The sequence below is a fragment of the Callithrix jacchus genome, chromosome 6, assembly GCF_049354715.1.
Source record: "Callithrix jacchus isolate 240 chromosome 6, calJac240_pri, whole genome shotgun sequence".
Classification (NCBI taxonomy): domain Eukaryota; kingdom Metazoa; phylum Chordata; class Mammalia; order Primates; family Cebidae; genus Callithrix; species Callithrix jacchus.
Genome location: NC_133507.1, coordinates 19,304,777 through 19,328,026, shown reverse-complemented (window position 1 = coordinate 19,328,026; position 23,250 = coordinate 19,304,777). Strand labels below are relative to the sequence as shown.

Below are 23,250 nucleotides of genomic sequence, written 5' to 3'. Positions count from 1 at the left end.
CCAGGCTAGGGTACAATGGTGGTATCTCAGCTCACTGCAACCCCTGCCTCCTGGGTTCAAGTGATTTTCCTGACTCAGCCTCTAGAGTAGCTGAGATTACAGGTGCCCACCAACACGCCCAGCTAATTTGTAGTAGAGATGGGGTTTCACCATGTTGGTCAGGCTGGTCTCGAACTCCTGACCTCAGGTGATCCACCTGCCTTGGGCTTCCAAAGTATTGTGACTACAGGTGTGAGCCACCACACCCAGCATAATTAAAAATTTTCTAAAGAATTTGGAGGCCAAGCAAAATATATCTCCAGGCTCGCTGTGGCCCACTACCCCTCGGTTTATAAACTTCTGTCTGAGGCGTGTGCCCCAGTCTCCTGTGCGCACATTCCTGGCCAAGTCTGCCAGGTTTGCCTTATTTCCAACCACAGCCATGCCACCAGAGGCCTCAGCTGGATCCCTCGCCCTGTCCAGAGGCTGACCTCAATAGATTTCTTTACCAGATGGAAATGTATAACCTGCAATTATTCAAGGGCTAAGCCGAGTCATTTTGCTGCTTTTGTACGGGTCACAGGTGAAGAAGGAAGCAGCTGTTCTAAGGGAAAGAAAGTGGTTGCTGAATCAAGAACTTTGGCCCAAGGCTTGGTCCCAAACTCTTCTAGCTGCATGACCTCAACAGTGAGTTAGCTTCACCTAGCTTCAGTTTCCTCATCTGGGTGAGATAAAGCAGTTCCCCTCCACATCCACAGTAGTGCCTGGCACGCAGGGAGGACACCACAGTGGCCGCTTTGCTTTGCTCTTCCTGTTGGCCCACGTCCTGGAGGATATGCCAAAAGAGGCCAAAAAAGAGGACACAAGTTGGTGAATTTGGCTTCTCTTTAGGAGTACGGTAAAATGATGGTTTCTGTCTCCTACCTACCATCCCCACTGAAACCCCCTCGCTGCAGGCCCCCCACCTCTCTGAAGCCTGCTAGGCTCCAGGATGGGCTTCCAGATGGATCCAGGAGTGCAGAACACAACTTCCATGCACAACAGGTCAGATCACAGGCCTGGGAGGCAGAACTCTAGCACTCAGACAACACCCTCCGCCTCTGCAGATCAGTCTGCAGCCACTACCCTTCTGTGACCATCTCTGCCACAGCGCAGGAGCCAGCCTTTAGTGTCCAGCATTCAGTGCCTAGAAGAGCGTTAAAGGTGAGCTACAAGTATATAGCACTGCTGTGAGAACCAGGCTTTTTTCTTTTTGAGCCTTTTTTTTTTTCAGACGGGGTTTCGCTCTTGTTACCCAGGCTGGAGTGCAATGGCGCGATCTTGGCTCACCGCAACCTCCGCCTCCTGGGTTCAGGCAATTCTCCTGCCTCAGCCTCCTGAGTAGCTGGGATTACAGGCACGTGCCACCATTCCCAGCTAATTTCTTGTATTTTTAGCAGAGACGGGGTTTCACCATGTTGACCAGGATGGTCTCGATCTCTTGACCTCGTGATCCACCCGCTTCAGCCTCCCAAAGTGCTGGGATTACAGGCTTGAGCCACCGCGCCCGGCTTTGAGCCATTTTTAATTCATTTCTTACATGTAAAGTACTATTTGATGCTATCTTTGGCCTGAGACTTCTTGCAATAGTCCTTAACCACTACACAATCACAACCAACCACTTTATGGGTTTCCTGCTCTGTCAGTTTCACAGAGGCCTACCCATTCCCCTTGTTTCTTGTTGTCATCAACCTTAATTAGGTTGATTTCCTGTTCAGCACAAAGGGCCTCTACCAACTTGACACACAGACTCGTGGATTCAAGCACACAAAGATGGGTTTGGCGCTTGTCTAAGGCTTCTGCAGCTCCGCGAATTCCACGTGCTAGGCCACGGTGGATGAGGGCAGTCTTCACCATCTCGTGCAAAGCAGTTTTAATGTCCATTACACCTCCAGCAGCAGTGCCTTCCTTGGCCATGGCGGTGCGTTACCAGCGAAGCCTAATCTTGAACGTACCGGAGCCTGAGCCTCCACCTCTGCATGACTCAGCGTTGGCAGGGAAAGAGCCACCAGGCTTGTCTTATCTTACAGACAGGATAGCTGTTGTGCTCCCAGCAAAGGGAGGCAGAACAGAAAGAGGAGGGGCACGGTGGGCCAGCTGGGAGAAGCATGGCGAATGCAGTCCAAGGGAGCAGACTTCCTAAAAAACTCATCTGAGGGAGGGCGGGCCTCGACCATAGCAGTCTCAAGTTGTTCCTCCTCCCCTGATCCCCAGGGAGGGCCACATCAGAGGCCCCTTGAGTCCTGCACCAGCCTGAGCACCCATGGGGGTGGACTGAGGGCGACAGGCTCTAAGAAGATGAAGGAGTGATGGCATGACCCAAGTCTAGCCTTTCCTCCAGGCCCTGTACCACCATGTCTCTTGCTTAGAGGATGAGCATGCTGGTATATCCAGACGTGCCCCAAAAGTTGTGCAAGTTTAGTGCTTTCTTGGGTTCAACACCAGCTGGATGTGGGTTATGCAGACAGAAGGCAGAGTAGAACCAGTGAGGGGCAGGCAGGGAGAGGAATGGTTCAGCCCATACAGAGGTAGTCCTTCAGGCAAAAGAGGCCTTTGAAAAGGCTGAACAGGGCTATAATGAAGCGGGACCCCTGATAATGACCTCCAATCAGCCCCAGGGGCCTTGCTTTGTTTTTTTCTACCAGGGCAGGGGCTAAGCCCGGCAGGCTTGGCACCTAGCAGAGGGCCTGCAGACCACCCATGCTCAGACAGGGTGCACCAAAGGGATGCAAATAACCTCATCAAGCAAGGCTGGCAGGGATTTCTAGCGCAGCAGAGCAGAAGGTGCTACCTTTTTCCTAGGGACGTAGCACGTGCCAAACACTTAACATCTGTTATCTCATGTGATCCTCTCAGAACACTGTGGAGATGGGTCCTGCAGGATTCCTATCTTGCTCATGTGAACACAGGCCTGGAGATGGCTGGGAGCTTGCCCCAGGTTGTGCAGTTAGTAAGAGTGGCAGGCTACTTTACAAAGCCAGGTTCTGGGCATCCACAGTTAGAATGCCTTCTACTTGCCTCTGCAGAGCCAGAGAGATGCCAACGCACAGGACAGAGCTGGAGACAAAGGCTCATGTCCAGCTGAAGCCACGTCAAGGAGAGAAGCCAGTAACCAGGGTGAGGGCTCAGCAAGCGGCCAGCATCAGAGCCTCTCAGGGCAGCCTTGATGCTGGCTGCCTGCTCAAAGGTCAGAGGGCAAGCAGCTGATTTGTGCCAAATGCCCCATTCTCTCTGCTCAATGGGGTTTTGTTGACCACAGTTTGTAGGCCTACAGATTTCTGTCCAATCTGGTTCAGAAATACTGTGTCCAGAGCTATCCTGCCTGGCACTTCTGGGGCAGAGGAAATTAATAACTCCCTTTAAGGCCAGGCGCAGTGGCTCATGCCTGTAATCCCAGTACTTTGGGAGGCCAAGATGGGTGGATCACCTGAGGTCAGGAGTTCGAGACCAACCTGACCAACATGGTGAAATCCCATCTCTACGAAAATACAAAAATTAGCCGGGCATGGTGGCAGGCACCTGTAGTCTCAACTGCTTGAGACGCTGAGGCAGAACTGCTTGAACCTGGGAGGTGGAGGCTATAGTCAGCTGAGATGGCTCCACTGCACTCCAGCCTGGGCAACAGAGAGAAACTCCATCTCAAAAAAACAATAGGCTGGGTGTGGTGGCTCACGCCTGTAATCCCAGCACTTTGGGAGGCAAAGGCAGGTGGATCACCTGAGGTCAGGAGTTCAAGACCAGCAGCCTGATCAACATGGAGAAACCCATCTCTACTAAAAATACAAAAAAAAAAAAAAAAAAGCCAGGCATGGTGGTGCATGCCTGTAATTCCTCAGCCTACTCTGGAGGCTGAGGCAGGAGAACTGCTTGAATCCAGGAGGCAGAGGTTGAGGTGAGCCAAGATCATGCCATTGCACTCCAGCCTGGGCAACAAGAGCGAAACTCTGCCTCAAAACAAAACAAAGAAAAAAAAAACAACTAGTAACTCCCTTTAAGTGTCCAAACAAGGGGGCCCAAAAAGACTGGAGGGGCATGGAGCAGGCATGTTTGGTTTCTCCCTGCACGGCCAGGCTGGGAGGCCCTGGGTGCCACTGTTTCCACTCAGCACCACGCCTGCTCCTGGAGCTCCGCATGGTAGTTCCAATGCAAGAGAACCCAAATTCCACACGCTTCTTTGAAGCATTCCTGTCAGAGACTTCCAGCTGACTGAGGAGCCCCCAGTGACTCTCCCCTCATTCTCCTCCCGCTACTGGCCACTAGGCGAGGCCACAAGTTGGCCCCCTGCATCTTAAGCACCCCAGGAATCTGCTGTTCATCAACAATAGTTAGTGTTCCCCATGAAGGACCCCAGATGCAAGGCAAGCTGGATGCTCCACTTCAAGGGATTTTGTTGGAAACCACAGACACAGCCCCGCTGTCGCCAGGCATCTGGGTCCTTGTGGGCAGGGTGGGAATCAGTAGAGGAGTGAGTGGTGGAGGAAAGGGCTGTGTAATCTCCAGTTCTACGACCCTTTCTCCTAAGAGGCATGGGAGGAAGGGCACTAGGGCCCTGGCCCCGGCATCCCATGGTCACCAGGAGCCTGCCCAGGATGGGCACACTGCCAGGAACATCTAATGAGCCCCCTGGGATGAGGCAGGAAACTGCCTCAGGCCACGCTCAAGGGTGAGCCATTCAGTTACTAGGGCTTTCCCCTCTGGGGCTCTCAGCCAGCCTAGGACCTGCACAAGATGGGGAGGTGGGTGTGAGGGCCAGGAGGAAGCCCAGAAAGGGGGCACTCCAGGGCACAGTGGAACTCAGTCGAGTGTAGATACATGCTCACAAGTTCAGGTAGCTGGGTGCTGCTACACTATGCCAGGGCTTTGGTAGGACTGGAAAAAGGCCCCTCTGGGTGGGCCCAGCCCCAAGAACACAAAGCAGAAGGGGTCTTTTGCTCCAGGATTCCCAGGTTGGAGAGCTGAATGTGGACTGCATTTCAGATCCTCTCACCCTGAGCTGGGCACCTTGGTACAATGCACGCCTGCCCCCGGCAGCCCTGACAGGTGAATGCAGCTGTGAGAGAAGCCTGGGAGCAGTCACAGGCCTGCAGAAGTGGGCCAGGTCTGCAGCTGCGCGGTATTAATAACCAAGTGTTCTAGCTGCTCCTCAGGAAGCAGGTCCTCTCGATTCCCCTCACTGCTCCCCAGTTCTGCCTTCTAACTACCCTGTGATTGTCCCATCCAGTTCCAGAGCTGGACACGAAACCTACTGCCTTTTGACATGGCCCTGAGATAGCCCAGCTTTCCCAAGGCTGTAAGTGGAGTCCATTGGAGCATGTGTCCCCATCTCACCCTGTGTTCTCCCAAAACTCAGAGGGTCTGATGGCAAAGGGAGTTGAAGCAGCAGAGCAGCAGGCCTGGGGCTGTTTCCACCTGTTCCTCCTGACTTCACAAGCTGGAGTACCCAAGGGGCTCAACCCTGTCCTAACCCCAGGCAGAATCGCCTCAGATCTGAGCTGAATGCATAACAAGAATGATAGGTAACACTCATTCAGCGGTTCCTGTACCAGGCCCCATCCTAAGGACTTTTCAACAGGAGCTGATTTAATCCTCACTACCTTGAGGGAGGTGCTATTATTTTCTCTGTTTTACAGGTGAAGCGATCAAGACCCAGAAACTTTAAGCAGCCTACTCAAGGTCACATGGTTACTAAGTGGCTGAGGTAGCATTTGAACTCATGTCATCTGCAATATTTCACAGAGGGGCTCAGATAGGGTGACTTCAGCCGCTAAGGCCCTGCCTTAATTTAAGTGCTGATTCTACCATTTCCTTTTGTAAATAGAATGCTTTCAGGGGTGGAATACTGTGAGGAGATGGAAGTCTGGTAAGCTTCAGTCTGTAGCCTCTCATTTATACATGCTTTACTCCAGTTCAGACAATATTGCAACCCGTGAGTTAAACGATCTGCAGATACAACATCTGTTGGGCACTTGGAAACCTCATCCCCAGTAACACACCTTGCCAGGCACCTACGACGCTGCCTATTTTCAGATGAGGAAAGTGGGGCACTGGGAGCAGAAAGCACGCACTTGCCCAGTGGAAGAAATGGGCTTGGGATCCAGGACCCTCTGAATCCAAAGCCCAAGGGCCCCAAGAAGAGCTGGAGAAGCAACCCGATGGAGGGGAAGAGGAGAGGGAAGAGGAGAGGGAAGCGTGGAGGGCTGAAACGGGCAGTGGCCACAGAAGATGTGAGCTCCAGTCCAGGAACCCAGCCTGCCAGGATGCTATTCCCAGGTCACTCTGAAGAGGGGTCGCGCCCAGAGCTGCCCCATCCGCAGTCTGGCCGCTCCCAGGGCCTATAGGTCTCTCCATGCTGGGGCTTGGGGCTGCACTGGCCAGCGAGGGATGGAAGGGTGGAGAGAGAGGATCGGGCGCCCGCCCGCCCCAACACAGCTCCGGGCCCTGCAGCGACTTGCTGGGAATACCAGAACCCCAGTGTTTATAGGACGGCAAGCACGGGCCTCCCTCTACCCGAGCCGTCCTCGGGGGCGGCACCGCGATCGGCTCTGGTCAGCATCAAAGACAAGCAGATGGGCGGCGGACTCCGCCGAAAGTGCATCCTCCTAGAGGGACTAGCCGGCACGACAAAGCGGCGAGACCCCTTCCCTGCCCAGAAAGAAAACTGAAGAAAGGGGCCCGCGGCCCCCCAGCTCTCCTCTCCTCTCCCTCCCTCCCCGCAGCGCTCCTACAAGGGAACCGGTCCTAATGGCCCCCGTGCCTCCGACAGGTCCCCTCCTCCGTCCTTTGTCACGGCCGCCTACGCACGAGGCTGGTCCCCGAAGCCCTTCTCCCCCGGCCCCAGCACTCACCCAGCGGCAGGCTGATCCGGGGGCTGAGCGCCCAGGTTGTAGGCTGCGGTAGCAGAAGCAGCAGAAGCGGCAGCAGCAGGAGACTCAGCGGCGGCAGCGCGCCCAGCGGGGCGGGGGACCAGCTCCCCGGGCCCATCGCGGCGCGCAGCCCTTGGACCGCAGGAGCGCCGATGTCCCGCGGCTCGGGCTCAGGTGGCTCGGCTGGAATCGCAGCTGCAGCTCCGCGCCCGCAGTCTGCCCCCGAGTCGCCCCGGACCTGGGGGGCGGGAGGTGGGAAAGGGAGTTACGTGAGCCCTGAACACAGCCTCTCCGCTGGGCGGCAGTGGGAGGGTCTAAGCGGTGAGCACGGGGAGCTAGGGATCGCTTCCTCCCGCCAGCTCCGGCCTCGCAGCCACGGCTCGCTAGGAGCACGCCCACCAGCGGCGGGGGGCGGGGCCGAAGGAGGAAGTCGCGGTGAGCCCGGCCGGCCCCTTTCCCCTTCCCCCTTCCCCTTTCCCGGGCGCTGGCCGCGCGAGGGGCGGGGCGGCAGCGTGGGGTGGGGGCGGCCTCTGGGAGCCAAGCCGGGGATCTGTAGCCGCGGCCGCCGGAGCGCTGGGTCGCGGACGGAAGCGATCCCTAGCTCCCCGTGCTCACCGCTTAGACCCTCCCACTGCCGCCCGGACTCCGGCCCCGGCTCCTCTGGGACCCTCTGCTAGCGGCGTTGGTTTGGGGACACGCTGCGTCTCTCCAGTATGCGCCCGGCGAGTGGAGGGGAGGGAATCGGGCCTTGGTCTCCTCCCTTTAGGCGTCCCCTCCCCCGCTGCTCCTGGCGACCCCTCTTGCTCCTGCAACCAGGTGAACTCGGCCGAGCTTGTGCTGACACCGGGGGCTAGCTGCTGGAGAGTCTAATTTTTGCACAGGTCAGTCCACTGCAAGTCATGGCTGGGCATTCACTACAAGCTCAGCGCTTAGTCTAGCTACCCTACTGGCTTGTCCACGCTTAGAATTTTGTCCACGCGAATCCCCTCGGGTGGGGGAAGGACAAGATGAGCTTAAGTGGAATAATAGGATTTAATATACTGCTGAGGAGGTGAGACCTTCACAATCTGCACGTGGCCAGGCAGTGAAAAGGCCCCCCTAAGACTGGAGTGGAAGCCCAGAGGCACCCACCCGAAATCCTCCTGGCTCCTAACATCTCCACGGGGGGAGCCCAGCTCTGCGGAAACTAGGGATTTCCAACTGCAGCCTGGACCATTAGCGGATTCTGAAATCAATTTAGTGTATCCCAACAGTATTAAGAAACAAAACCCAGAAACTATCTAAGTGCAATAATGTCAACGGATAAGTAATTTTGGGAAAGCGACTTCCGCTTTTCCTAAGTGTGTACAGGATTACAGAAAGATGTAGTAGTTCCTTCTGTAGCTCACTACAGTGCAGAAGAAACGTGAAAGCCCCAGCGAGTTATTTCCATGGCAGTAGAGACCATCTCCATAAATTTGCTTGTCATCCTGGCACAGGGGCCGTGCTAATCTTACGTGTATCGGTCCCATTTTAGTATCTATGCTGCTGAAGCAAGCACTCCATAAATTTGCAGGAAAGCTCCTCTTTACCCCCAGCCCGAATCAGCCTCTTCACAGCACCTTTTTCCTCTCCTCCCCACTTCCAGGGTCTGCCCCATCTGCTTCCACAACAGGGGTGCTGTCAAGAGGGTGGGCACAGCACCCACATGGTCCCAGATCTCCTTTCCTGCAGCTAAGCTTCCTCATGCTCCATGATTTCTGCACCTCCACCATCCTGATGACACCCTCCTGTGACATGGTGCAGGCTAGCAGCCTCCCTTTTAAGGGGAGGACACAGAATTCCACATAGGCTGTGGACAGTGCCAAGCACCCATAGTGCTACTACTGCCCAGGTTTGAATGCTTTACTCTAAATGGAGTCAATCCACCTACAGCTAGTGGTACCCGAACTTCTGTCTGCACCGCAGTCCAGCCCTGCTCAGCCCTTCACTCCTTATGGCCTCAACATTTCTACTTGGCTGTCTGAAAAGCATCTCAAACCCAACACGTCCCAAACGAAGCTCCGGATCTCTCCCCTTTCTCCTCAATGTGCTTCACCTACAGCCTTCCCCATCTCATTTAATGGCAATTCCGTCTTTCAGTTGCTCAGGCCAAAACCCTCAGCTCCTCTCATTCTCTCACTCCTCACATCCAATCCATAGCAAATCTACAATCTTGCTACTTCCCAGCTCCCTGGGGCCCAAGCACCATCCTCTTTCTCCCAGTTACAGCAAGGGCCTCTAACTGTTCTCCCGTATTCCTCTTCGGTTCCCCTACAATCTATTTTCAATACAGCAGCTGAGTGAGTCTTTAAAACACAAGCCAGGCCTGGGCTTTCCTCTGCTCAAAATCCTCCAATGGTTCCCCAGCTCATTCAGAAGGACCTTACTTGCAGTGGTCTGCAAGGCCCTATGTCACCCTCACCAGCAGTGCCACTGCATCCTCTCCTCCTCTTCCCTCACTCTCCCACCCCAGGTTCATGTGCAGTAGCCGGAACACAGCGGACTTTGGCCTGGCTGTTCCCTCACCTGGCACACTCTCGCCCCAGATAACCACAGGACTGAGTCCCTTGCTTCCTTCAAATCTTTGCTCATTTATCACCTTAAAGAATCTGAACTTCCGGCCGGGCATGGTGGCTCAAGCCTGTAATCCCAGCACTTTGGGAGGCCAAGGCGGGTGGATCACAAGGTCAAGAGATTGAGACCATCCTGGTCAACATGGTGAAACCCCGTCTCTACTAAAAATACAAAAAATTAGCTGGGCATGGTGGCGCGTGCCTGTAATCCCAGCTACTCAGGAGGCTGAGGCAGGAGAATTGCCTGAACCCAGGAGGCTGACGTTGCGGTGAGTGGAGATCGCGCCATCGCACTCCAGCCTGGGTAGCAAGAGCGAAACTCCATCTCAAAAAAAAAAAAAAAAAAAAAGAATCTGAACTTCTTCCTCATATGCCCCTTATCTCCTTAAAAATATCTTGAGACATTTTCTCAGAGCACTCATCACTGAGTAACATAGGATCGGATTAATTAGTTAGGGTTTTTCTTTATTGTCTGACATCCCAACTCCCCCAGAATGCTGACTGGGAGGGCAGAGATTTTTGCTTATTTGGTTTGTTGAGTATTAAATCTCAAGCCTCTAGAACAGTGCCTGGCACATGGTAAGCAGGACCTCAAAAAGTACTGGCTGAATGAATGAATGAATGAATGCCACCTGAGTCACAGAATACTGCTGACTCATGTCGGCTGATGACCACAACTATTTTTTTATATCAACTTTGGTCCAGTAAACAGTTTACCAAACCTCAAGTAATGTCATTAACTTTTTCAATCTAAGCACAGGACTTCATAATTATCTCTTTTAAATCTATTGGTTCTGGCTCAGATGTCATCCCACTGAGGTCATGTGGAAAACTGATTCTAGGCTGGGCTCAAGCCTGTTATCCCAGCACTTTGGGAGGCTGAAGCAGGCGGATCACCTGAGGTCGGGAGTTTGAGACCAGCCTGACCAACATAAAGAAACCCCATCTCTACTAAAAATACAAAATTAGTCAGGCATGGTGGTGCATGCCTGTAATCCCAGCTACTCAGGAGGTTGAGGCAGGAGAATTGCTTGAACCTGTAAGGCAGAGATTGCGGTGAGCTGAGAGTGTGCCATTGCACTCCAGCCTGGGCAACAAGAGTGAAACTCATTCTCAAAAAGAAAAAGAGAAAACAAGAAAAAGAAAACTGATTATATTATCATACATCAGCTTCCCCTCTCAGTTTTGAATCATCTGTAAATGTGTAAGCAGTTCTTATGCCTTTATTCAAGCTATTGATAAAAATATTGGGTGAGCAGATCGAGCACCTAGATCTTGGTTTCCCTTTTTTCTTTTTTATTGGGACAGGGTCTCGCTCTGTCACCCAGACCGGAGTGCATTGGCAAGACTGCAACCTCCACCTCCCAGGCTATAGTGATCCTCCCACTTGAGCCTCCAAGTAGCTGGGTAAGGTGTGCACCACCATACCCAGCTAATTTTTATATTTTTTGTAGAGCAGAGGTTTCATCATGCTGCCCAAGCTGGTGTGGAACTCCTGGGCTCAAGGGATCCACCCACCTCAACCTCCCAAAGTGCTAAGATTACAGGCATGAGCCACTGCACCCAGCCAATCTTCATTTCCTAATCCTACTATCTGATAAGAGGAACCAAGATTCTTTGGGTGAATGTAAGGATAAGTGTAATGTAAACATGGGACATTTTGTTGGGCCAGAAAGCAGTGATCAGAGACTAATGAGGTCATGTCAAAAGGACATAGGAAGCTGGGTGTGGTGGCTCACACCCATAATCCCAGCACGTTGGGAGGCCTGGTGGATGGATCACGTGAGGTCAGGAGTTTGAGGCCACCCTGACCAATGTGGTGAAACCCCATCTCTACTAAAAAATGCCAAATTAGCTGGGTGTGGTGGCAGACTCCTGTAATCCCAGCTACTTGGGAGGCTTAGGCAAGAAAATCAGTTGAACCTGCGGGGGCAGAGGTTGCCAAGATCATACCATTGCACTCCAGCCTGGGCAACAGAGTGAGACTCCATCTCAAAAAAAAATTAAAAAAAAAAAGACATAGGGACCAGCTTGATGACCAATTTGAGCATTAAAAGCATAATAAAGTAATGATGAAGTGGTGGATTAATACATTAAAAAAATCCACTAGTCCACAGTGAAATTCAATGAGAGAGAAAAAATTAAAGGGTGAAAAGGAAGCTTTTCTTTATGAAAAAATGTTGGTTAATAATGTAGAAGAAGGCTGGGCATGGTGGCTCACGCCTGTAATCCTAGCACTTTGGGAGGCTGAGGTGGGTGGACCACCTGAGGTCAGGAGTTCAAGACCAGCCTGGCCATCATGGTGAAACCCCATCTTTAATAAAATAAAATAAAATATAATAAAAATAAAAAAATAATAATGTAGAAGAAATGATGATAGAATTAGAAAATCTAGATTCAAGCAAGGATCATCAGTGAACGAGAAACACTGGGTGGAAGATTTGTTAGGAAACTGTATGTTAACCAAGTCTGTCCCAGAAATGACTTACTCTAATACCAAAGAGAATGTTTATCTGTAAGGGATAGATCTGGTGGCCACCATCTAAACCAAGTAGTCAAAAGTAGCATCACAGTAATGGGTAATTTACCTCCTGATATAATGCAATAAGTAGTAGAAAATGGGCTGGGCCCGGCAGCTCACATTTGTAATCCTAGCACTTTGGGACGCCAAGGTGGGCAGATTGCTTGAGCTCAATGGTTCGGGACCAGCTGGGCGACACAGCAAAACCACGTCTCTAAAAAAATTACAGAAATTAGTCGGACAGGCCGGGCATGGTGGCTCATGCCTATAATCCCAGAACTTTGGGAGCCCGAGATGGGTGGATCACAAGGTCAAGAGATCGAGACCATCCTGGTCAACAAGGTGAAACCCCGTCTCTACTAAAAATACAAAAATTAGCTGGGTGTGACGGCACGTGCCTGTAGTCCCAGCTAGTCAGGAGGCTGAGGCAGGAGAATCTCTTGAACCCGGAGGAGGCAGAGGTTCTAGTGACCTGAGATCGTGCCACTGCACTCCAGCCCAGTGACAGAACGAGACTCCATAAAAAAAAATAAAATTAGCTGGGTGTGGTGGCAGGAGCCTGTAATCTCAAATACTCAGGAGGCTAAGGCAGGAGAATTGGTTGAACCCAGGAGGCAGAGATTTCAGTGAGTGAGCTGAGACTGTGTCATTTGCACTCCAGCCTGGGGGACAAGAGCAAAACCCTGTCTCAAAATAAATAAATAAATAAATAAGATCTGTGCATTTTATTGTATGTAAATTTATATCTTACATCTTTTATCATGAAGGAAAGACGCCAAAAGGGAAAGGTATCTGTAGGATCGGGTAGAAAAAAATGAGAGGAGCTACAGAAGAGGGAAAATGAAGAGTAGTAAGAAAAGCGGAAAGAAAATAAAGGGAAGCATGGCTAAAAATATAAAGTAAATGAATGCACACTCCTCCTTTTCTACCCTGCCCAGTACAAAGGGAAAAGGCAGGGAGCAGGCACAGGGCAAGTATCAGCCATGTCCAGGCTACCTTTGGCCTCCCAAGTGATCAATACCCATTAATCATCCATAGGTACAGCCTTTACCCAGCTGCATGCAGGCCACGTCCATGGATGGCCCCTGCCAGAAGGCTCCTGGCCAGCCTGCCTGCTCTAATTCCCACCCAGGGGAACCTGGCTCTCCAGCTCCCACAGTTCTACTCTGGGAGTCATTGCTTTGTATGCTGACTTGTGGGGGAGGGGCCTCCTGCCAAGCCCAGTGAAGCTTGAACCCAAAGGTCCCACCCGCCCCTCCCGGGTCAGCACTCAAGCTCCGCCCCGCCCCCAGGTGCTGCCTGGCAGGCTGCCCAGCAAGGCCCCACAGACATGCACTGGCCGCAGCCCAGCTCTCCAGGCCTTGGCCCCCTGCCACCATCCCCTCATAGCCTCAAGCCCTCCTCTTATGCCAACCTGCAGCTGCAGCTCGCCACCCTGCCCTGGCTGGGCACACTACTGGTGTCTTCTCTCCAGGGGCTGGGCAGCAGCTCAGCTGCAGCATCAATAATGTGGAAGAGGAAGGGACACCAGCTGGCACACCCTGTGTATACTTTCAAATCGGCCAGTGGCTGCCAGGTCCTCGGGGATGGGAGCTTCCTTGGGGCAGTGCCTTCTGCAGCAGAGGGCATCCACCCCGGGTCAGCACTCTTACTGCCTTCAAAACTCACTGGCAGATTTTACTCAGGGTCGGGCACCAAATCTCAATAAATGACTTCATCTCCATTCCCCAAACCATTTTCCTTGCTACTGGCCTCCCGTTTTCCTTGCTCCTGGAAGTGGTAGAATCCAGTGGTGGAGCCCACAGCTTCTTTTGTCCGAATTCAGGACCTTCTGTTATTTTATTTTATTTGAGACAGAATCTCGCTGTGTCACCAAGCTGGAGTGCAGTGGTATGATCTCGACTCACTGCAACCTCTGCCTTCTGGGTTCAAGCGATTGTCCTACCTCAGCCTCCTAAGTAGCTGGGACTACAGGCGCACACCACCATGCCCAGCTAATTTTTGTATTTTTAGTAGAGATGGGGTTTCACCATGTTGGCCAGGGTGGTCTCGATCTCTTGACCTTGTGTTCCGCCCGCCTCGGCCTCCCAAAGTGCTGGGATTACAGGCATCAGCCACCTTGCCTGGCCGACCTTCTGTTATTTTGTGGACTTTTAGCAAGCCACACAGTTACTCTGAACCTCAGCTTCTTCATCTAAGATGGAGTACTATGAGCAGCACTCCCTGGGGTGGCTGGAGACAGGACATAGAAAGCCACGGGCAGCACTGGCATGTAGGGAGCACTCAGCGGACAAGGTCATGCTTGCTGTGTTACTAGTTCACCTCCCATCTGAAAGTTGCCCTATGGCCTCAACAACTCTGAAGTACCTTAGCTGCCCATCTCCGAGGACCCCCTTCTGGGTACTCTCTCAAGTTCAGCTACCTTCTGCAAAGCTGGTGCTGAGGCTGCAACTCTTATGGGGAGAAAGAACCGGCCCGCCCAGCCCAAACCCCAGGTGCGCCCACTGTGGTGAGGAGCCTGACACCCAGCACCACCCGCACTGGGGCCTGTTGGGGCCTGAGCTGGCCACTCCCTGGGAGGGGATCCTGCCGCCCCACAGGGCTGTGGGGCAATCAGCAGGGCTCAACCTGTCCCTGCCCTGACAGGGCAGAACATGAAGTTGCCACTGTCACTTTCTGCTCCCCCAGTAGAGTTCAGGAGGCACTGTCTGCCTCTGCCTTTGTACCTGCTTGCCTGGCCAGGGGAGACCAGATTGGCAACATAGGAAGACCCAGTCTCTACAAAAAATAAATGAAAACTTAGCCAGGTGTGTTGGCGTGTGTGCTCCTGTGCTCCCAGTTACTTGGAAGGCTGAGGTACAAGGATCGTTTGAGCCTGAGAGGTGGAAGCTGCAATGAGTCATGATGGCATCACTGCAGTCCAGCTTGGCGACAGAGCAAGACACACACACACACACGCACGCGCACGTGCACGCGACCTGGTTCCAAAGATCCCATGAAGTCAGGAATCTACCTCCCCATTTGCTACCAAGTTATTCCCTCTAAAATCCTGATCTGAGCCCCAGACCCCTGGCATGAGGGAAAAGAACAGGCCAGGGCCCTCCCTCCACCTCGGGAAGCCAACCTTCCTTCCCAAAGGCCCAAGGCTCTCCCCTCTGCTTCTTCCTTCCCAGAGAGGAGGGCCTCTCTGGCCCTGGAATTTCCCCATCACCTCAGGTCACCTGGTGGCTGCCACTCTTGCTGCCAGACAGAGCCTGGCTCTGGTTCTGAGGCTGATCCCAGAGAGTGGGCAGGAACAGGTGTGCCTAGGAGGGTGGTGGGGATGCACAGACCGGTTGCCACGGATTTCCTAAGGCTCCGTAGGCTGCACTCTCACCCTGCTTTGCCAAGTGGAAGTTCTGAGGAATGCACCACCTGTGGCGGCGTGCCCACTTGCCACCCTGAAGCAGTGGTATTAGGAGAGAGCACTGGCAGAAAGCTGATGTGAGGACGGCACCGGAGATCCACCCCTGAAGGGAATTTCACACAGCAGCCACCATTTTGCCCTGTGAATGAGGGGCCGGTGGGTGGTACCACACATGGACTGTGTAGCCCACAAGGTTCTGAGTGAGCCCCGCTTGACCCTCGAAGGAGACCCACCCGAGGGGCCACGTGGGCTTATCTCCAGCCATCTCCTTTTGGTTTCCACAAACCCCTTGTATGACACCCCCTTGCTCCTCTCAACCACCTCTTCTAGGAATGCTGCCTGAGTGCTTTCATGATAGCCTGTGAGCAGCGCAGCAAAGCAGGGGGTCCCTTCACCCCCAGGGTGGGCTTCAGGGAGCTGTGATCCCCAAGAATGATATGCCATTTCAGGAGAGAGAAACTCAGAGCTTTCGTTTAATTTCCAAAGCTCCTTGCTACCAGCCTTCTACTCCCTGCCCCCGCAAAAAGGTCAAGAGCCATTTTTCTAAGGTGTGTTAGTCTGCAGACACAGGGAACTTTCAAAATTAGCCTTTATCAGGGAAAAAAAATTATACCTTAGTTTGGAATAGTTATACAACCCTGACATGAAATATTTGGCAAATTCTTTCTACCTACATCAAAGTTGACATTTATAGAGCTAATTAATATTTATCGAGCACCTACTGTAAGTGAGGACTGTGCCAAGCTTCTACATTCAGTCATTTCATTAATTCTCACAACAGGGTGACATATGATGATTTATTATTGTATTGTATTCCCATTTCAGACTCGAGAAACTGGGGCACAGAGAGGATCCAGGACTTGCTAAGGTCACACAAGTGAGAAGTCAGGACTAGGAACACAACCCAGATCTGCTGACTCCAGAACCCATGTGGATATTCAACCTATAGTCAGAATTTCAACCAGGTTGCTGGGAGCGGTGGCTCACGCCTGTAATCCCAGCACTTTGGGAGGCCGAGGTGGGTGGATCACGAGGTCAAGAGATCGAGACCATCCTGGTCAACATGGTGAAACCCTGTCTCTACTAAAAATACAAAAAATTAGCTGGGCATGGTGGCGCGTGCCTGTAATCCCAGCTACTCGGGAGGCGGAAGCAGGAGAATTGCCTGAGCCCAGGAGGCAGAGGTTGCGGTGAGCCGAGATCGCGCCATTGCACTCCAGCCTGGGTAACGAGAGCAAAACTCCATCTCAAAAAAAAAAAAAAAATTTTCAACCAGGTTTTGTCTCAAGTTATAGCCACCCACCTCTTCAGATAATACAAGCAAACATCTGTCCTTCCTTTTTTCCTTCCCTCCTTCCTTCCTACCTTTTGTTCTTTCCTTCACTCCTCTCCTCCCCTTCGCTCACTTCCTCCTTTTCCTTCCCCCTACTCACTTCCTTCTTTCATTCATGCAACACATATTTCTTGTGCTCTTGCTGCCTTCTAAGCATTGCTCAAGTTTAAGAAAACTGACATGGTTGCTGCCCTCACAGAGCTTACAGTTTATCAGAATCTGTTAAACTCTTTTCTCCAGAGAAACACATCCTGATCTATACTTTTGTGTGTGTGTGTGTGTGTGTATGTTTTGTTATACTTTTTTTTTTTTTTTTTTTGACACAGCATCTCACTCTGTTGCCCAGGCTGGAGTGCAGTGGCACGATCTTGGCTCACTGCAGCCTCTGTCTCCCAGGTTCCAGGGATTCTCCTGCCTCAGCCTCCTGGGTAGCTGGGATTACAGGCACGTGCCACCACATCTGGCTAATTTTTATATTTTTAGTAGAGACAGGGTTTTACCATGTTGGCCAGGCTGGTCTGAAACCCCTGACCTCAGGTGATCCACCCACCTTGACCTCCCAAAGTGCTAGGATTACAGGCATGAGCCACCTCACCTAGCTATATATATATATTTTTTTTTTGAGACAGTCTCACTTTGTCACCCAAGCTGGAGTGCAATGGCGTGATCTCGGCTCACTACAACCTCCACCTCCCAGGTTCAAGCAATTTCTCCTGCTTCAGCCTCCTGAATAGCTGGGATTATAGGTGCATGACACCATGCCTGGCTAATTTTTGTATTTTTAGTAGAGATAGGGTTTCACCATGTTGGTCAGGCTGGTCTTGAACTCCTGACCTCATGATCCACCTGCATCGGCCACCCAAAGTGTTGAGATTACAGGCGTGAGCCACTGTGCCCGTCCATTTCTTTTTTATTTTTTTGAGACAGTGTCTCACGCCCAAGCTGGAATGCTGTGCAGGATCACCATTCACTGAAGCCCCAACCTCCCTGGGCTCAGGTGACCCTCCCACCTCAGTGCCTGGATAGCTGACACTACAGCTATGGCCCTGAGCTAATTTTTGTATTTTTTGTAGAGACCGGGTTTCACCATGTTGTCCAGGCTGGTCTTGAACTCCTGGAGTCAACCAATCCACCCACTTTGGCCTCCCAAAGTGCTAGGATTACAGGCATGAGCCACTATATCTGGCCCCCATTTCTTTTTTATTATTATTATTTTCTTTTTTTTTTTTTTTTTTTGAGACAGAGTCTTGCTTTGTAGCCCAGGCTGGAGTACAGTCATGCAATCTCGGTTCACTGCAACCTCTGCATCCCTGGTTCAAGTGATTCTCTTGCCTCAGCCTCCCAAGTAGCTGGGATTACAGGTAGGTACTACCATGCCCAGCTAATTTTTTTTTTTTTTGAGACGGAGTTTTGCTTTTGTTACCCAGACTGGAGTGCAATGGCACGATCTCAGCTCACTGCAACCTGCGCCTTCTGGGTTCAAGCAATTCTCCTGCCTCAGCCTCCCAAGTAGCTGGGGACTACAGGCGTGCACCACCATGCCCAGCTAATTTTTGTACTTTTAGTAGAGATGGGGTTTCACCTTGTTGACCAGGATGGTCTCGATCTCTTGACCTTGTGATCCACCCGTCTCGGCCTCCCAAAGTGCTGGGATTATAGGCGTGAGCCACCGCGCCCGGCCATCGCCCAGCTAATTTTTGTATTTTTAGTAGAGGCAAGGTTTCACCATGTTCGTCAGTCTGGTCTTGAATTCCTGACCTTGTAATCCACCCACCTCGGCCTCCCAAAGTGCTGGGAGTACAGGCGTGAGCCCCTGCACCTGGCTCCCAGTGTTTCTTTAGATACTTTCGCTCTCTCATTATTTTGTTTCCAACAAAGACAGTGGCCAGGGCCAACCTGGTAGAGTTCTAGAAGTGCTCCCAGGCGGCATAAGCTAGAATCCTGCTGTTTTCAACTAATTTCCAGAGTTGCTCCTATGAGTTCCCTCTGCACCCTGCTCAGATTCCTATTAGAACCTCATATGCTGCAATGAAACACTCAGTTACACATCACATCCCTCTCCTCCCTTCTCTTCTACAAGCTCCTTGAATACAGGGACAAGGCCTGCCTGACTTAGGTTTTTCATCTCCAGCCCCAGGGCAGAACATCGAAGTAGCAGGTGCCCAGCAAATGTTTTCTGCTCTAGCTGATTGTCTCAAATCCTTTCCAAAAGATTCATTCAAGTTCTCCTGCCTGGATCTTCTCCCCACTTTTCTGTTATCCTTTTCAAAGGAAACAGCACCACACTGATGGGGCGGGACTAGAATCCCACTTTCCTGCTTTAGGGAAGCTAAAGGGTTTTCTTGCTCAGCTCCAGGCTCAGCAGCTTTGCTGGCTTCAGAAGAGATGGTGTTTTGGAGAGTGGCTGAATGCTCGGCTCCTATGGACATATTGTGGACCATCCTGTCCAATGTAGTCGGATACTACATAAAAGCAAGAGCCTCAAGGCACAAGACCTATGCAGCAGGAAGAGAGACACAGCCCTCCCCAAGGACTCCATTTCCCATCTTTACTTCAACTGTTGCCAATGCCCCCATCTTTATTTATTTTTGAGACAGAGTCTTGCTCTATCACCCAGCTCACTGCAACCTTTGCCTCCTGGGTTCAAGCGATTCTTCTGCCTCAGTCCCCCTAACAGCTGGAATTACAGGGCCCACCACCACGCCTGGCTAATTTTTGTATTTTTAGTAGAGATGGGGTTTCATCATGTTGACCAGGCTGGTCTCAAACTCCTGAGCTCAAGTGATCCGCCCACCTCAACTTCCCAAGGTGCTGGGATTACAGTTGTGAGCCACCATGCCCAGCCAATATCCCCATGTTTAGATTGCCTGTCACCAACAGTTTGAGCCCCAGGTGAAGGAGACATATCCCAGATTTTCCTGAATTTCACAAACTTTAACTACCAAAGGGCCAGGTTCAGTGGCTCAAACCTATAAACCCAGCACTTTGGGAGGCCAAGGTGGGTGGATCTTCTGAGCTCAACCTGAGCACAGGAGTTCAGGACCAGCCTGGCCAAACCTGTCTCTACTGAAAATACAAAAATTAACTGGGCATGGTGGCTCACATCTGTAATCCCTGTCTCTACTAAAAATACAAAAATTAGCTGGGCATGGTGGCATATACCTGTAGTCCCAGCTACTTGGGAGGCTGAGGCAGGAGAATCGCTGGAGCCTGGGAGGTGAAGGTTGCAGTGAGCTAAGATCACGCCACTGCACTCCAGCAAGACTCTGTCTCAAAGAAAGGGAGGGAGGGGGGGAAGGAAGAAAGGAAGGGAGGGAGAATAATCACCCAAAGGAAGGAAGGACGGGAGGGAGGGAGGGAGGGAGGATAATCACCAAAAGAAACAGCCATGGCCTGGGAGTCAGGAGACTGAGTTCAAATCCTGACCTTCCCACAAACTCACTGTCATCTTGGGAAGTGATTTAATTTCTCTGGCTTCAGTTTCCTTTATGAAAATGAAGGGGGATGGGTCAAGGTGATTTTTTTTTTTTTTGACCTGGACTTTTGCTTGTTGCCCAGTCTGGAGTGCAGTGGTGCGACCTTGGCTCACTGCAACCCCAGGTTCAAGCGATTCTCCTGCCTCAATCTCCTGAGTAGCTGGGATTACAGCTAACTGCCACCACACCCAGCTAATTTTTTTTGTATTTTTAGTAGAGACCGGGTTTCACCATGTTGGCCAGGCTGGTCTTGACCTCCTGATCTCAGGTGATCCACCCACCTCAGTCTCCCAAAGTGCTGGGATTACAGGCACCAGCCACCGTGCCTGGTGGGGCTGAGATTTTTCTAAATCTTTTCCAGTTCTAAGGCATTATGGAAATTTTGTTTTCTTTAGTTTTGCTTTGAGAGGAGTCTCGCTCTGTCGCCCAGGCTGAAGTGCAATGAATGGCCGCATCTCTGATCACTACAACCTCTGCCTCCCAGATTCAAGGATTCTCCTGCCTCAGCCTCTCCAGTAGCTGGGATTATAGGCGCCGGCCACCATGTCTGGCTAATTTTGTATTTTAGCAGAGACTTGATTTCACCCTGTTGGTCCGGCTGGTCTTGAACTCCCGACCTCGTGATCCACTCACCCTCGCCTCCCAAAGTGCTGGGATTACAGGGGTGAGCCACAGAACCCAGTGAAAAAAATTTTTTTAAACTTTGTATGCTTCCCACACAAAATGTTAAGGCATTTCAACCTTTAGAAGACTCCTGTGTTAAACTCAAATCACTTAGTCATACTACTGGAGAGAAAATGTGGGCAGGGTTTGATGACCTTTCCGAGGTGACCCAGTCAGTGTTCCTGCACCTCTTTGCTAGACCAGAATGGCTTAGGAGTAGTCGCAACAGCAGCTTCATTCCCAGGACCCCACCTTCCTTCCCTCTCAGGCCCGTATCCCCAACCTCGGTGCTTAGTGAGAAGAAAGAGGCCGTGACCTAGGGCCTGACTCGGAGGTCACACCTAGGACCATTGCGCAGGGACCCAGGCCTTTTCCGAATTCCACATGACGTCCCCGCAGGGCCAGGTCCCGGATTTGGGAGTAGGGGTGGTGCACCGACTTGTGGAGAACGCGGCTCGGAGGCCCCCGGTGGCCATGGGAACGCGGGCCCAGCCTCCTGTGCTGCCATGGCAACAGGCTACCCCGGCGCGGGCGCCCGTGCCCATCCGAGCGTTCAGGTGGCGCCCTCTGGGGAGAGGGGCCGGGCAGGAGGTGCGGTGCAGGGTGGGGGCGGCGGCTGCGCGGGTTTCGGCCTGGTCCGCCACCTTCCTGGCCGGGGCTCTTACCTCCCAGGGCCTCCCGTGCCTACATGGAGTGGGTCAGGGCCAGCGCACAGGCATCGCCCCCCGTGGGGCCGCTCTTCCCGTAGTGTCCCCGGACTCAGCGGGCCCGGCGCCGTCCCTAGGTACCCGGAGTCTCGGGCGCACACCCTCGATCCGGCGCTGCGTCCCCGGAAATGCTGGCCCCCAGCCAAGCCCCGCCCCGCCCCGCCCGTGTTTACGGGAATTGGCCCAAGGAAGCCTCCGGGACTCGCCTGCTGCAGGCCGGGCCGTGCCCCCCAGCCCCACCGCCGCCCCCGGCCATTTGCAGCCACTGCAGCCACGCTGTATTCGAAGCCACCCCCACCCCTGCCTGTCGGGTCCCACTGCCCACCATGGGACTGTGCGGTCCTTGAACTCGGGAGACTCGGCCTTGCTGGACCTGGGCCACAGCGGGCGGCCTCAATAGCTGGAGTCTGGGCTGGCATGGGTTGAAATCCTAACCGCCTGTGTTACCTAGGAGGAGTTTCTTAACCTCTCTGAGCCTTGAGTTTTCCATCTGTAAAGTGGGCATCAGTACACTAGAGACCCCGCAGGTTGTGGTGAGAGATGCCATGGTGGAGGCACGCACCTGGCACGCGCTCAGCTCTCAATAATGGCGGTATTGTTTACAGAAGGAGGCAAGTGAGAGAGAGGAGGGCAGAGCCACGCCGTGAAACCACCCACATCTCCACCGGAGAGAAATCTGCTCCTGCTCCCTTTACATCCAGTGGGCGTGCGTGCTGAGAGAGTGAAACGAAACGGAGATCTTCAGGATGGGCGAAAGATAGGCTTATAAATACCTCGCGTTTATCAAGTGACCTTGGACCTCCCTGTCTAGCTCCTGCGTCCCAGTGCTCCTATCTTCCAGGAAAGCAGCAGCAGCTTTCAGGGCGGATACTGAAACAACCAGTTCTGGGCTTGTAAGTGGCTGAGCTGGCCTGAGCTGCTGGGTCAAGAGACTACAGAAACCAAAGGCTAAGTGGCAGCCCGTTCCAGGGCTGGGCAGGCCTGGCCTAAGTGTACACTATCCTGCACTCTCTTCTCTCCGGGAATTGCTGCCTATCGCCTCCAGTAGAAGAAAAAATGGGTTACTTTTGTTACCTCTCCATAATAGTGAACACATATTTAGTGCCGGACAGTTAGACAACAGAAAAACACAATTAAAAATAATATCACGGCTGGGCATGGTGGCTCACACCTGTAATCCCAGCACTGTGGGAGGCCGAGGCGAGCAGATCACCTGAGGTCGGGAGTTCCAGACCAGCCTGGCCAACATGGAGGAACCCCATCTCTACTAAAAATACATTAGCCGGGTATGGGGGCGCCCGTAATCCCAGCTACTCCAGAGGCTGAGGCAGGAGAATCACTTGAACCCGGGAGGAGGAGGTTATGGTAAGACGAGATCTTGCCATTGCATCCAGCCTGGATAACAGAGCCAGACTCCATCTCAAAAAAAAAAAAAAAAAAAAAGGCCAGGTGCGGTGGTTCATACCTGTAATCCCAGCACTTTGGGAGACCGAGGCAGGTAGAGCATGAAGTCAGGAAATCGAGACCAACCTGGATAACACAGTGAAACCCCGTCTCTCTAAAAAAAGAAAGAAAAAAAATTCTTGGCTGAGCACAGTGGTTCACTTCTGTAATCCCAGCAGGAGGATGGCTTGAAGCCAGGAGTTCAAGACCAGCCTGGGCAACGTGG

General features: G+C 52.4%; 1 protein-coding gene, 1 non-coding gene and 1 pseudogene across 4 annotated transcripts in view; all 3 read right to left on the bottom strand.

The window, feature by feature from the left end:
* SEMA4B (semaphorin 4B) overlaps positions 1-23,250 on the bottom strand; it is a 65,053-nt gene that overhangs the window by 24,784 nt on the left and 17,019 nt on the right. Inside the window, exons 2-3 of one of the 3 annotated variants that reach the window (XM_078326782.1) lie at positions 23,047-23,139; positions 6,864-7,119 (exon numbers count right to left, since the gene is read on the bottom strand). In XM_078326782.1, coding sequence (XP_078182908.1) covers positions 6,864-7,119; positions 23,047-23,088 — 298 coding nt within the window. In that variant the 5' untranslated portion in view covers positions 23,089-23,139. Of the gene's footprint in view, positions 1-6,863; positions 7,120-21,539; positions 21,685-23,046; positions 23,140-23,250 lie in introns of those variants that run through there. The other 2 variants (XM_035303826.3, XM_035303828.3) reach the window with 2 other exon arrangements.
* Positions 1,439-2,085, bottom strand: LOC144576593 (small ribosomal subunit protein eS12 pseudogene; annotated as a pseudogene).
* On the bottom strand, positions 8,314-8,421 carry LOC118154954 (U6 spliceosomal RNA). The gene has a single exon (XR_004745202.1). It is a non-coding gene; the product is annotated as a U6 spliceosomal RNA (small nuclear RNA).